This window comes from Hylaeus anthracinus, unplaced genomic scaffold (assembly GCF_026225885.1).
Source record: "Hylaeus anthracinus isolate JK02 unplaced genomic scaffold, UHH_iyHylAnth1.0_haploid 11985, whole genome shotgun sequence".
NCBI classification, from domain to species: domain Eukaryota; kingdom Metazoa; phylum Arthropoda; class Insecta; order Hymenoptera; family Colletidae; genus Hylaeus; species Hylaeus anthracinus.
The window spans coordinates 6,856,117-6,869,720 of NW_026534333.1; the positions used below are offsets into that span (position 1 = coordinate 6,856,117).

General features: G+C 40.7%; 1 protein-coding gene across 1 annotated transcript; it reads left to right on the top strand.

Annotated features, from left to right (window-relative positions):
* Positions 1 to 540: 540 nt before the first annotated feature.
* On the top strand, positions 541 to 12,325 carry LOC128886979 (uncharacterized). Its single transcript, XM_054142311.1, has 6 exons — positions 541 to 1,874; positions 2,618 to 2,767; positions 7,828 to 7,988; positions 9,617 to 9,719; positions 10,368 to 10,972; positions 11,744 to 12,325. The coding sequence occupies exons 1-6, from the start codon at positions 1,613 to 1,615 to the stop codon at positions 11,960 to 11,962; spliced, it is 1,500 nt and encodes a 499-aa protein (XP_053998286.1). The 5' UTR covers positions 541 to 1,612; the 3' UTR covers positions 11,963 to 12,325.
* The last annotated feature ends 1,279 nt before the right edge of the window (positions 12,326 to 13,604 follow it).

Here is a 13,604-nt window from a genome sequence, read left to right on the forward strand (position 1 = left end):
AACGCTCTTACCAACGCGCTAATTTCAAAATTATGCATAAACAGATTACTTTGAATCTTACAGAAATTTATACCTTTTTCGTTACTATTACTGACATCTTTGTGTGTGTGTGTGTGTGTGTTTTTTTATAGTAACCTTAGTATCAAGGGAAAAGTTTAAAAGATGCCAAGTAAGAAACATACCATGCCAAGAAATTTCAGAAAAACTTTATTATTTTTTACAACTTTTATTTTTTCATACTTTAACAAACGATTGATAAATATGCAAATTTATGAAATTCATGATAGATAAAATCTAAAATGCAATACTGTTATACTTGACGTTGATGGTTTCGTGACTCTGGTTACACGCGACGTAAATATCCCGCTTTTATCATTCGTAAAGATTTTATCACGCGAAGGAAAATAAATGTTACATTTCATGAATTCTCAGCGAATGTCTTGATCTTTAAGACTGTTCATTGCTAACTTGTGATTTAATACTGCCTATCGTAATCTATACTAATGTAAGTATAATCGTTTTAAAATATCATGCAACCTTTAGTTCGTAATACATTCAAATAGTCTTGATCGAAGATTCATAAAAAGTTAGTCTCCTGAGTGAAGCTAAGATAAAAAAAGATTAAAAAAGAGTATCTAAATACTTTCTCGTTAAACGGAGTAGGTTGAAGGCGAATTTGTTTATTAAAGCTAACGGAATAAATAGTCACGTAACAAGAACTGTAAAATTGTCTTTTGGAGCGAAACTGTATTTCCTATAAATTGTTTGCGTAGACCGCGGGCCACATTCATCCCGCGAGGCCACGGTTGCCCATGCGTGTTCTAGATGACATTGCTTTTGCGTTGATCACCCTGAACTACACTAATTATAAGTTAATCAGTCGATGTCTGCGCGTCCACGGTTTCTCTCATCTGGCTACATTTACCTGTGTTTTCAACGATTAACAAGCTAGACACGAAGCCTTAATTGGATCCTTATTATTGGCAGATGAGTGAAAACGCATACATCCAAGCATTTTCGTGCTTACACAGACACTTTTCATAAAATTGGACGGATATCCTGAACTAGTCCGTGGTATTTTATGTCAGTAACTGTACATAAAATTCTAGTGCATGGATCAGATGTAATAAAACATTCCATTCTTCCAATTGGACAGTTATCGGGGCACGTCCAGGAGCGTCGTCATAAAGATACAGAGATGCATCGAGAACATTTTAAAAAGCCATCATCAAGGATGCCATAAATATTTTTTTTTGTAACTTGTAATCACCTCATTAGGAACTGCCGCAGTTAAAGTTACCGGTTACGGTTGCTCACGAAATGAAAACAAATAAACGAAGGGAAATTCTTCCTACGAGTGTATATACGTTCGAAAAAATGACGAACTCGGATCGTAAAAGATTTGATCGTTTGGACCGTTCCTCGATCGAGTCCTTCGTTTGCGATCAAGTCAGCGGTAGCGGTATAGTTGAAGCAACTGTAGCAGTAGGGGCCCAACATGTGCTAGGTCTCAAGTGGCTGGTGCAACGGTCAGTCAGTCGGTCATCGTCTTTCGCTCGTGTTCTTCAAAGATTCGTGAGAACCACGTGGATGCGTTCGCATCATAGTCGACATGGTCCTCAGGCATCTTCCGATCACCCTTGTGCAACTCGTCGCGCTCACGAGCATCGTGTTCCCAACGGAAGCGCGGTGGAGTGTTTTATCGCGTGTGTCGAGCAGTGTTTGCGCTCTGATCGTCTTCCCATTAAACACGCATCAATGGTCGTTGATGGGCTTGAATCTGTGGCCGAGTCTCGCCCCGAGACCTAATCAAACCCAAATCGCGTCGAGGCCATCCGACGGGACGATTTTTGACAAGTATTCCATCTCTAGGGGTAAGTTCTGACGCAGTCATTATCTTTCTGTTATCTTTGTTCCGTCTAATCCTAAAGTCTGTAGGGTATGTTTTGAAAACAATTTTTTATACAAAATACAAATGTATCGCGATTTAATTGCGATGAAACGGCAGACGCGTCTAATTACAGTTGAACGTAATCAACAACCGTAATAGTATTATACAACCGATAGGTTTTAATTGCAGAGGACTCCGAGTAGTAGCATCCGAAAGAGAGACAGTTGCCTAGGGTCGACGAAAACTATGTCGAAATTTTCATTTATAAATTATTCGTTTTGACTCCGCGATAAAAAAGAGAGTTTAATAATTCTTCACCTGAAAAGCTTTTACGAATTTATTACTCCGTCGATTGTTTATTCATTACCTGTGTTTAGCAATTTGATTAGAATACGATTTCACCGCATGGAGTGTCACGCGCTACACTTCATGCGGAGGACAAGATTCGGGTAACGTTAATTATAATATTCATGAATTACAAGAGCGCTGCAGGCAAACGGTTCTCGTTCCCATTGAAATCTCACGAATTCTAACAGTGTCTTAAATAGGTAATTATTCGAGAATTATTTAACCTCTTCAAGGATACTGGTACAGGTGTATGTATCGCATATGTTTGTCGAACATGTAACAATTGAAGAAGACCTTGAAATTTGGGCAAAAAAAAGAAAAATTTGTTTAGAGGTTTTTATTATTATCGTCGTGTTCTCGTTTGCAATTTTCTTCCAGTTTTAAACTTCTTTCCCACCCCCGTGCAAGAGGAGTGCCTATCCCAGGACAAACGGCGACAGGGCTTATGCATGAACACGTATGAGTGTCGCATTCAGCAGGGGAAGTCCCATGGACCGTGTGCACTTGGCTTTGGCGTGTGTTGCATATGTAAGTACAAACTGTTGTTCCCAATTCATTCGATGTGTGAACGTTTCGTAGATTCTGTGACAGGAATATCCAGCAGCCGTACAACAGCCGATCGTTCCCTGAGCATGATTAAAATTTCGTACGCTTTTCGTTCGATATCGGTGATTAAACCAAGGGGGCGTTTGCACGTTGCGTGTAATGCATTTTTTTCATTTACTCAACCGATCAACGTTCCATTTCATTCCATTCTTCCGATGGCTGTTAAAATTCATACAAACTCGCGCCGAATCGAAATGACTTTTAAGCGATAAAGTGCGTTGCACACGTTGCTCTTATAGATTTCACGTTAAATAGTTCATCCGAGCAATTTACGAGCATTATTTTACAATTCGATTCTGTACTTGTTAGAATTTTTGATCGTCAATGCAGTTTCAGTCGAAACATTTTCATCTGTCGACGAGCTTTCGTATGTTGCCGTGTAGTTTATTTGAAGTCGATGTACAGCTTTTAATACGCGAAAAAGGGGAACGGGTAATTTTATAAATTCACTCAAAAAATATATACATTGCCTCCATTTGATTTTCTACCTTATGTACAATAATACTTTGAAAATTTTTGCATTTCATTTTTCCATGGACAAAATTTGATAACGATTGCCAGTTTGTCGTAAATTCGATGTTTGCATTATATTCTACTATATTTCTATTTTACGCCACAAATTACAAATTAATATTCCAGAATTCCAGGTGTAACGTTTGCCTAATACAAATAATTAATTACTCGCGATCAAAATTGCAAATTATTACTCAATCGAATGTAACGACACACCGGTGGCAGGAGTTAATTACCTGTTCGGTATACGGTTTGCTATGTTGTTAAATTTTCGATACTGGATATATATTTTATTAAAACTGTACAGAAAATATTCAGGAACCATGAATTACCAGACCGATGTAACATTCTCAGATCCACCGTACTGTACGATGTCGCGTGTTATGAATTACTCATTCAATAATACATTTGTTACGTATTTCGGGCAAATTTGATTTTCTATGAAAAGGTTCGGGAAACGTTTTCGAATTCAATATAGCACTGATGGATTTCCAATATGTAAGTCGATACGCGGGTCACGTAGGGTCGCTCCAAAATCGGGCTCCATTTAAAGTATTACAAACGTAATACCACGCGTCACGATAAACGATGAAATTTCCACCGTGTATGCAAACACACGCGCTAACAGAGTTCCACGGATTTCTTTTATCCTGAAAATGAAATAAAACTTCCATTATCTGCACTGGGTGTTACCCACCTACACCGTGTACCGCGAATCGCAAATTGCTCAGTCTTCTGTATGGAAGCACGTACACGTTCTATTTTCATTTCGCGTGAACATTTCACGGATATCGTGTTTGAAACTTTCCTACGCGATGTATACCGCCATTAATATCGCTAGAGTGAACCTGCTCAAAGATTTTACCACTTTCGTGTTGGAAAACTTTTATCACACTCTATATACGTTAGACGATTATAATCGAATAAGTTGCGATCGCTGAACAAACGCGTAGCTTCGTTTTACACGGTACATTTTGTGTAGAACAAGGACACCGAGGTGTAACAGAAACAAGTGCACGATTACAATATTTAGGTAACGTTGTAACTAATTAATTTAAATAGAGGCTTGTATCGCCATCACTTCGAAGTCCTACTTGGAAAATCGTCGATACCTTCGTTCGAGCAGACATCCGATTTCGCTTTCTATAAGGTATTTGCATTTCATTTGGACGGTGACCCAATCATCGACACTTTCGATGTATTTCGTTAACGCGATAATTGGCAATATGGGAAGTGAATATTCTTCAGAATTTTAGACGATTTTCAAAAATTGTGTCACCGGATTCGAATATTTACCGTATCAATCGATTGGTCGGGACCGAACTCCGTGTACCGGCGTCTGCGGCATTAATTCAGTTATGGTGAACGTCGATTATGGTTAACGGTATCACGATAGCTGCGGCGTCGACGGGAACGATCTCCAAGAACGCGTTCTCCTTGAGCGCGGATAAGAAACCTGGAAAAAGAACAGGAGAAACAGGAGGAACGAGAGGAACGGCTGATACAAGCTCGCGTGCCCAGGGAGAATGTACGGCACAAGTTATACAGTTATTTAATTGCCTGGCGACTCGCTCGTGTGTCCCAGATAGATGATCGTCTCCGCGTTTCGTCGACCTTTTCGCCAATTACTTGTTTTTTTGGGATCGTCTTCCAAGATCTCGTGAACACGTCCTTGGAAACAATCGCGATTCCGCTCTCGTTTATCGGTGATCACGAGCTATCAACGAGTGACACGTCGAAGTAATGAAAGAACCGAGAAGTAAAGATGTTTTTACTTCTTAGTGGATGTTGCTGTAACGTAGAGTGACAAGTTTTGAACAATTATATCGGTTTGAAGAAACGAGCAAAATGTAGAGGTTTACGTGTATTTCGGAGGGTATATCGAACCTCTTTAGAAATTGGAAAAGTTTCGATATAATCAGAGTTTTTGGGTAACCGAAGGGAATACAATGTTGATATTCGCTCTAGATTGCTGTGGCTTGAACGTGTACTGAATTTCTGAGCGACGGTGCGATATTAGTTTCAAAACTTCTTTTATTAGAAATTTATTTGCAAACCATAACGTGAATGGACGTCGGTATTTCACGTGATTCACACTGATTCCAAATAAAACTTTTGTCTATTTCACGTCCTAATGTAAATTAGTTTTTCACTTTCAGAACTACACTTCGTCAATCCCGATGATATACAACAACATTTCTTAATGAGTCAGACAGAAACATGCGAAAGCGGTTTCTCCTTCAATCATAGCGGTAAAATTCGAACGATATCTCGAAACGTATCCATAAAAGTGTTAACCTTGAACATTGTACCGTTTACCGCCTACCTGGACGAAGAAATATTGGTCTGTGTCATAATCTTTCCGATGGCCGCATTTTAATTACCACTTGATCGTTTTTACGAACGACTTGGAGAGAAAGTATTTTGCATGGAGGGTACAGATCCTTCAATTGTCGGTTTGTAGCGGCAGACGATTCCACAATCATCGGATCTCCTGTTTTACATTCGAGTTATGCATACTGGATATGCTGTTTAGAAACGAGTACGCAGTTTCGACCAGTTTCCGAATGCCTCGACCTTGTTTTTCAACGAGACTGCTTTAAATTCGCATGGAGAGCTATCTTAAAATATCCGTGGCTCAGGATCGGCTGAAAACTGTTTCTAAGTTCACGATAAAAAATTAATCAAATACTTGTATACGAATTATCGTTAAAAGCTCGCGATGAGGAAAAGGAACCGACTATTGAGATGCGTAATATTTTCTTGGTCGCCTCGATATTACTCGATAAAAGAAGACGGACGAGGGTTGAAGAAAGACGAAATAAAAAGATGCAATGAAAAGGTTAGGTCTTAAAGACCTAACGAGACGGCTTTCCGCAGAGACACCGCTCTATCAATTTTTAAGGTTGCCCACTGGCTTGTTTTCCGAGCGAAAGAGGGAGAAAAATGTCCTCGTGGAACTGCTAACCGTTTCCTCGGGGTCGGAGCCAGCTGAATAGAGTCCCCGTGACTCTTAAACGACCGCTGAATGGCTGAATGTGAACTCATTATCGGAGCTTGGGGCTGCTTACGAGAGCGTCACATTGCGATTAATAATCCGCCGTGAAAATGGTTTGCTCAAAATTTCGAACTTTCCCAAAATGAACTTTCATAACTGCCTGTTAGCGGTTTCGCGCGACGAAACTCCTCCAGTTAGCTCGCGCTAATTGTGCACCGAAAATGTTAATTGCGTCGGTCGGTCCAGCTTTCAACGGCATTATTTTCTCACGATCAAAACGATTTCATCTTTTTTTTCTCGGAATACGATTCCTCGCCTAACGGTGTTGGACGTTCTAAGTTCGAACGATGGTCGTTTTTCGTGAATCATCGCTAATATATTTACTCGAACAGCGTCGAAAACATGTACGGGCAGATGTTGTTCAATCTCGAGTCGCAATCGTTGATCTCTTCGCGTGTTTTTGGCGCGAAACTGGTTTCTTGGCATTAATCTTTGTCGCATTGTGCGCGTAAACACGGTACACGTATAAGTAATGTCGCGTCGCGCATCATAATTCATCGTGTACCGTTGTCACAGTTTTCCTGTTGTAGGAGTACAGTAAACTTCTTTTCCCGTTATCATGACCACGGGAACATAAAAATATCAGAATATCCACGGCGTATAAGAGAACGAAGAAGAGCGGTGCACACGGTCAATGGTCGATTGTTCGAATAGTTCGCGAATATGGACGCTCTATGAAGGGATGTGGAAGATAAAATTCAAATGCTGTACCAATACGCTGAGTCGAAAGAAAATCAACAGATGATTTGATTCGTATTAGTTCGATTCTAGCGGCTACGGACTCGCGACAATTACGAACGTTATCTTCTCAATATTTTCGGCGAGTAATCGACTCGCGAATTCGTTGATTCGCGATATTCTACCGAGACACGGAAGTACCTAAAAGTCAACGGAAAATAAATCTTTATCGATGCACGTTTATCGCGGCACGCTCTGACCACATAAACGCACTCGAATTCATTGTTTCCCGGCCATAGAACAGGCTGAAACTGGATCAATATTTTCGAGCCGGTGTTATCCGCGGAAGAACGATTTTCCGCGCTGCATGCAAATAGCTTGGGCCCCCCTTGTTCCTCCTCTATGCTTTGCGCATCGTTCGCCTTTCGTTTCCTTAAGAAATTAACTCCTTTGTATTCCGAACCGGTGGAAACAAAAATTAACGGAAGCGAGTACGTCGCTTCGTCAGAGAAAGACATACTTTTGCTGTCGATGTTTGTTATTAAAGCTTGAGTTGTTATTAAAATCTGTGGACAATAGAGAATTTACATTAAAATTGACACATTGAAGTTTTTGTTTGATAGACAAGTAATTCAGTTTTATCCGTTTCTTTGACACCATAATCGTGTAATAATTCCTTGCGTAGACCCTAGTATTTTGTTTTCTGTTGTTTTTTTTTTTCTTATGTCATCAGTCACGGCAAGTTGCGCGGAGGAGGTGCAAAATAATCTGACCTACGTGATCAGTCCTGGTTTTCCCAACCTCATCGACTGGCCCATGAACTGTTCGGTGGTCGTACGGAAGATCGATAGGCAGGTCAGCCAGCTCAGGATCGATTTCGTCCACTTCAACATAGTAAGCCACGCAGTTCTATCATTCTTTGCTCCACTAACGGCATGTTAACCCCAGAATACTACGCATTCGTGATTTCAGCGACACCCATTTCCCTCCCCCAAAGCAAACATCACTGACCACCACGACACGGGGCACCGATGTGCTCCCAGGACGGAATTGTTGATCTTTAATTGCCAACTCGACGGTTCGGTAACCGAAATACCTTTCCATCGTTCTCCACAGTCTCCCTTCGTTGATATTTCACGATCCCCAAAGGGGGGAGGAGACGTGTTCGCTAGAAAATTCAGGTGTGTCGACGCAAGTAATAGGGTCGTTAGAAATTAATTGGAAAACGGGGGCGAAACGAATGAATTTTTAATTCGTTACATGGGAATGTTTTACAGCCTTTACAGGTGTAAAAAAAGATCAAGTTTCTCTTCGAGCATGAGAAACTTCAACAATTCGATCAACAATTTCCGATTAAAACTTGTATTAATTTAAATACTCAATCATGACCATTAAAAGACCCATGAACGGCCATCGGTTCTGAAAAACCGCAGAGCTGTTATTTTTCGGATTCGTTTTTGTTCGCGACAAAAATGCGAAAAGCGGCGCTTGGAGCCGTAGAAAACACGCCAGTTTCGCGGAATTCGATCACCGATGAGAAACTGATAATAAACTGCGTAAAAACACTGTATCGAGTAACGTAACTCTTCCGCTCGCATTAGAATCACGGAAGGTTTATTTTATTTTGTTTCGTTAACCGTGTTGCAAACTTCTCGCGCGGTTACTCGCGATTACTTTTCCTTTAATATTTCATAATACAAAAGGCTCTTTTGTATCGCGCGGCAGATGAAACTTGAAACTCTCCTCGACAGGGTAAATTAAGTTATAAATTCAGAATTTTTAATGGACTTCCAGCGAACTTGTACATCTTCTCGGAGTTCATGTTAATTTAAGCAACTTTTACGCTAAACAGTTTCGAAAATAATGCACACGCCTGGAAGCTATAAACAGATACGAGTAAAAGCGATACAGAGCCTCGGTCGTAAGAAAAAATATCAACATTCGGAGAGCAGTTATCAAACGTCGTTCAATAATCGAGTTAATAAAAGTCTCCGCAACCATTCCGGTCGACCAGGAAAAGAGCAAAGAGAAAAACTAACATTTCAGTTTTTCATTTATCTTTGAAACGAAGTGAGCGAAAAGCCCTCGATTATTGATAAACCCGTATAATGCATTCGTTCGTTATTGGCAATCGTTTGAAGTTCCACTATTCGATTAGCATTCTTTAAACGGTTCGATTATTCGAACGCCTTAAATCTGCGTAAACGTTCCACAGGCAACGAGTAAAATATCGCTCGATACTAGACCATTTCAATTTAATTACGTCTCGATTAAAGTACTCATTTTTTCCTAAACGAGGCAATTCATCGAAAGAACTCTTTTGCCCGTTTCTCGAGTCTCCCGATGGTTAATTAATGAGCCGTGAAAATATACATCGACGGATCAAAAGCGGTCACAATCTACTACTGGCTTAAGTATTCGAATAGCGTGGTGTACATACATACGTGTATTGGTCGACTGATAAAAATCGCCCGCATGTACTGCACGGCTTGTTCATTCACGAGACTTATCGATCGTCGTAGGGTCAACCCAACGCTAGGACGGGCGTATGTGACGAAGATATCATGGAAATCAGAAATGGTAGGAGCGTGTTTCAAATGTGCGGTTGGAACAGTGGCCAGCATTGTAAGTAGAAGTTCCTTCGTGCTTCGCATTAACATTTATAATTTACGCCACAATTGCATATATACGGAGAAGGACGAAAGTATTCGCACGGCACGGGGGCTGCAGGTACTAACGTCGCGCGTCGGTCGCCAGACAAATATTTGACTTCGGACGAGAACGTGTAAACTGTGCTTTGGATTTATGGATTAAGTGTCTCACTGATTTTGGGGACCACGTTTGACATTTTATTTTAAGAAAACTACTAGATCAACAGCTTTCAAATTTTGTTTCAGTTTTTCAGAGAAGTTTCACAAACTTCCCGGGTGATTAATAAAACGAATCCGAGTAATGAATCTTCGCGAGAACTCCGTACATCACGATTAAAATCTTGGTAACATCGCTGCAACGAAAAAGCGAGAAATAGCAATTAATCTCTCGAGCAAAAACGTAACGTTTTTTTAAAAAAAGAGAAATAACTGGCAGCGAACACTGAAAAACGATACCTCCGAGAAACTTTCTCGACTTTGACGTCGAAACGTTACGTTCCGTAATAAATAACTCCCGTTCCGAGACTAGCGAAAACTAATCTGAATGATCGTACTTCATCGTCAATCTCCGTTTCGATCCTCTTTGAAATTATTTCATCGAATCGAATCGTCCTGTTTCCAGTATACGTAGACTTGGACGAAGACGATCAGTCCCTGACGTTGGACTTTCGCTTACCCAGCGATCTGCAGTCTCGCATGTGGGAGATGCGAATCGTTCAACTAGCTTTCGAGCAGCGTGCTCCGAGCGGATGTCTTCAGCACTACCATGGCGTCAACGGCACCCTGAAGACGTTCAATTACTTGTCGAACGGCAGATTCCTTGCGGACCAAGATTACCTGATCTGCGTTCGCCAGGAAAGAGGGATGTGCGGGATTTCCTACGTACCTTGTACGCCGGACTCCTTCCGGATCGGTCCTCGAAGGATGCAGGCGACGAACGCCAACGATATCAACGCCAACAATACCAACGCCAACGCGTCCCTTGATGAGAACTCGGTTGGAAACTCCACTGCCCAGAACACGACCAACGATGACAATTCTGTGAACAACACGGAGGTGGATATGGAAGGATCAGGAACGAATCCCATGGAACAAGAAGTTGCTGCTTCGATGAACGACTCGAGTCCCACGATGCAAGACGCCGTCTCGATGAACACGGAGTCTTACGGGCAGCCACGGTGCAGGGACAGGGTGCTCATCCCTTGTGACTTCGAGGAATTTATCACGGTAGTATTCTTTGGTTTATTTCTAGCGGAACGCTGGGGGATCTGGAGAAGGTAGTAAATTTACAAAATTGTGTTTTTTTCGGTTTTTCCTCTTGGAGAATGAGGTTGCATTGTTGGGGTATAGAGAGATCAGTCCTGGGAGGAGTTGTAAGGGGAATTGCGCGAGACGTTTTAATCAGCCTCTGCGGAGTCTGTGACCAAGCAAACAGTACCTACTAGACGTTGTCCATATTCTTATTTACGATAGGAAGCTTTCTCTAACCCAACACTGACCTCTCTTTCTTTTTACAATACATACGTTAATCAATTAACACTGAATCTACCACGACCGGTCAAATGACCGTTTTCAAATTTTTGTGTACAATTCCTATACGATAGAAATAGTTACAAATGAACGCCGGTAGGTTTAGTGTTAACATTGTTACCACCCATAAGAGTATCGTACAAACACCGAGTACGATTGCTTTCGTTATTTATATCGGACTGTAAATTGTAAAAAGAAATCTCCGCATTATAAATTGCGGCAACATAGGAAAACCTGTTTTCCTCTCTTAACGTCGTCCATTTTTCATGACCGAAGTTTTCGAGACAATATGCATAATGCAGGTCCGTGCAACCTCTGCAATGCGAAAAATTATGATTTACACGGCGAAAAATGGGAGAAGCAACGTCCGAGCCAAAAGAACTTTGCTTTATCAACGCGGAAAATTATATCTTGCGTTAGTAATTATTTTTTAGTAATTCAAGGCTTTTCATAAATTACTTGCCGCAGCCTGGGAACAACGAGGCTGGAATTTGCAACCTAGAGCACTGTGGTGACTCTCTGTGCGATCAAAATGAGGTGGACGAAGAAGGAAACTGCCGCGTGGAGACTTGGGCAACGCCCTTTCGTATAAGGGTGGCTTTTGGTAGTGGACAGGACACAGGAACCACGCTGGAGGACAATATTGGCATGTGTCTCGTGTACGAACAATTACCATGCGTGTCTTGAACGAGCTAATGATAAATGGGCTCGGTTAGTGGAAAGGTACGAGTCTGAAATTCGTACAGGTCATCCGAACATTGATACCCTTCGTTCGATCGATCATAGCTTCGTGCGTCAGTTCCACACGGAGATTAATTCGTTACCAATTGTGGCATACTCGTTTTTTTTTTTTCGATATATCTGACTTATTACCTTATTTTCAACGTTTAATTTAAGCTTAGACCGATACGTGTGCTGTGTATATATTTTCTTATTTCTTATCTTATTTATTTATTTATATAGTATCGATAAGAGAAAAATATAGTTACGAATAAAGCTGCAAACGTCACGAAAATATATTCATATTTCAACGAATCACCGACATATTCATAGTAACCTCGACCTAGAATTTATACACGCAGATCTACGCAAAAACGTTAAATAAGAATGAGAGCACGGTGGAAAACATCAAAATAAACGTAAAAATATTTAAGTAGATCTTGAGATAAATTCAAAATATGTTTTCGCGAGGGTTGGGGCTCTCATTACAAAACCAAATGTCTGCCTTTCTGCTCTCTGTGGAAATAGCCAATTAAAATTCTACGACTCCAGGTTCTCTCGGTTTCCATGCCTCAAAGGGTAGTTTGGGTCTGCAGGGGTTGCACTACCTTTACAGCCAAAGAAAACGGGAATAATCCTTTTTTTTTTGTTAAATGTTAATCTGGCCTATTAAAAATAATATAGAACAAGAATGGATCTATTGGAATAATCGTAAAGTAAAATGTGACGTCTTGGGAGGTGCAAGTGAGAATCGAAGACTCGCGCGAGACACGAATGTCAAAGAGTTAAATAGTCTTTATTTACAAACGAACTAGCTTAAATCACAAACGCAGCGCACAACTCTCGATACAATAATAGATATATAATTCGCCTTTTTTATTTTTTCTTCCGCTTCATTTCTCGCGATTACACGTCGCGATCATCGGCCACGATACGCGCGCAAAATCTCGCCCCTGGTTCCCTCGAAGACGAGCAAAATTTTTATTCGGACACGAATCTAGAACAACGCGTACAATGTAAGCAAGATAAAAAGAAGATTTTGTCTATTATCGACACAGGCAAAAGAAAAATTTCAAACGCAGAATGGACACCACGTTGAACTAATAAAATCCTATTTATATAATATATAAATTTTTTTTTTATGTGATTTTTATTTTAATATGAAGAAAATGCAATTTTGCCTGTTTCTACCTTTTTTTCGGGAAAACGTCTCATCTTCCATGTCCTTCGTTTCCTTTCGAGGGTTCAGCTTGAAAGGTAGCCAAAAAACGCGTCCTCGAGGGGCCACTAGCGCGGCAGACGCGGACGATGATCACGGAAATCGCAGCGATAACGATAATGATGTTACAAGAATAAATTATAATGCTATTAATACAATAATGAATGTTACGTCACGCCGGAATTTCAAAAGAAACACGCTCCGACCAGAACACGTTACGGCGTGACGTTACGAGCTCATCATTTATCATCTGTGTTCCATCACCTTTTTCTTCTTCTTCTTCTTCTTTTCTATCAACCCTGGAAAGACTGAGGAGGGAGTTTGTCGAGCTCACCGTTTAGAAAATCTTAAAAACATGTTATTCCTCTCGCCACAAAATATTTCCAAAAA

Bases quoted from the DNA above. Each gene is read 5' to 3' on its own strand.
- LOC128886979 (XM_054142311.1), top strand. From the start codon at position 1,613: ATGGTCCTCAGGCATCTTCCGATCACCCTTGTGCAACTCGTCGCGCTC. The intron at 2,768-7,827 runs GTAAGTACAAAC...TTATGTCATCAG, and splicing joins CTTTGGCGTGTGTTGCATAT to TCACGGCAAGTTGCGCGGAG. The intron at 7,989-9,616 runs GTAAGCCACGCA...CGATCGTCGTAG, and splicing joins ATTTCGTCCACTTCAACATA to GGTCAACCCAACGCTAGGAC.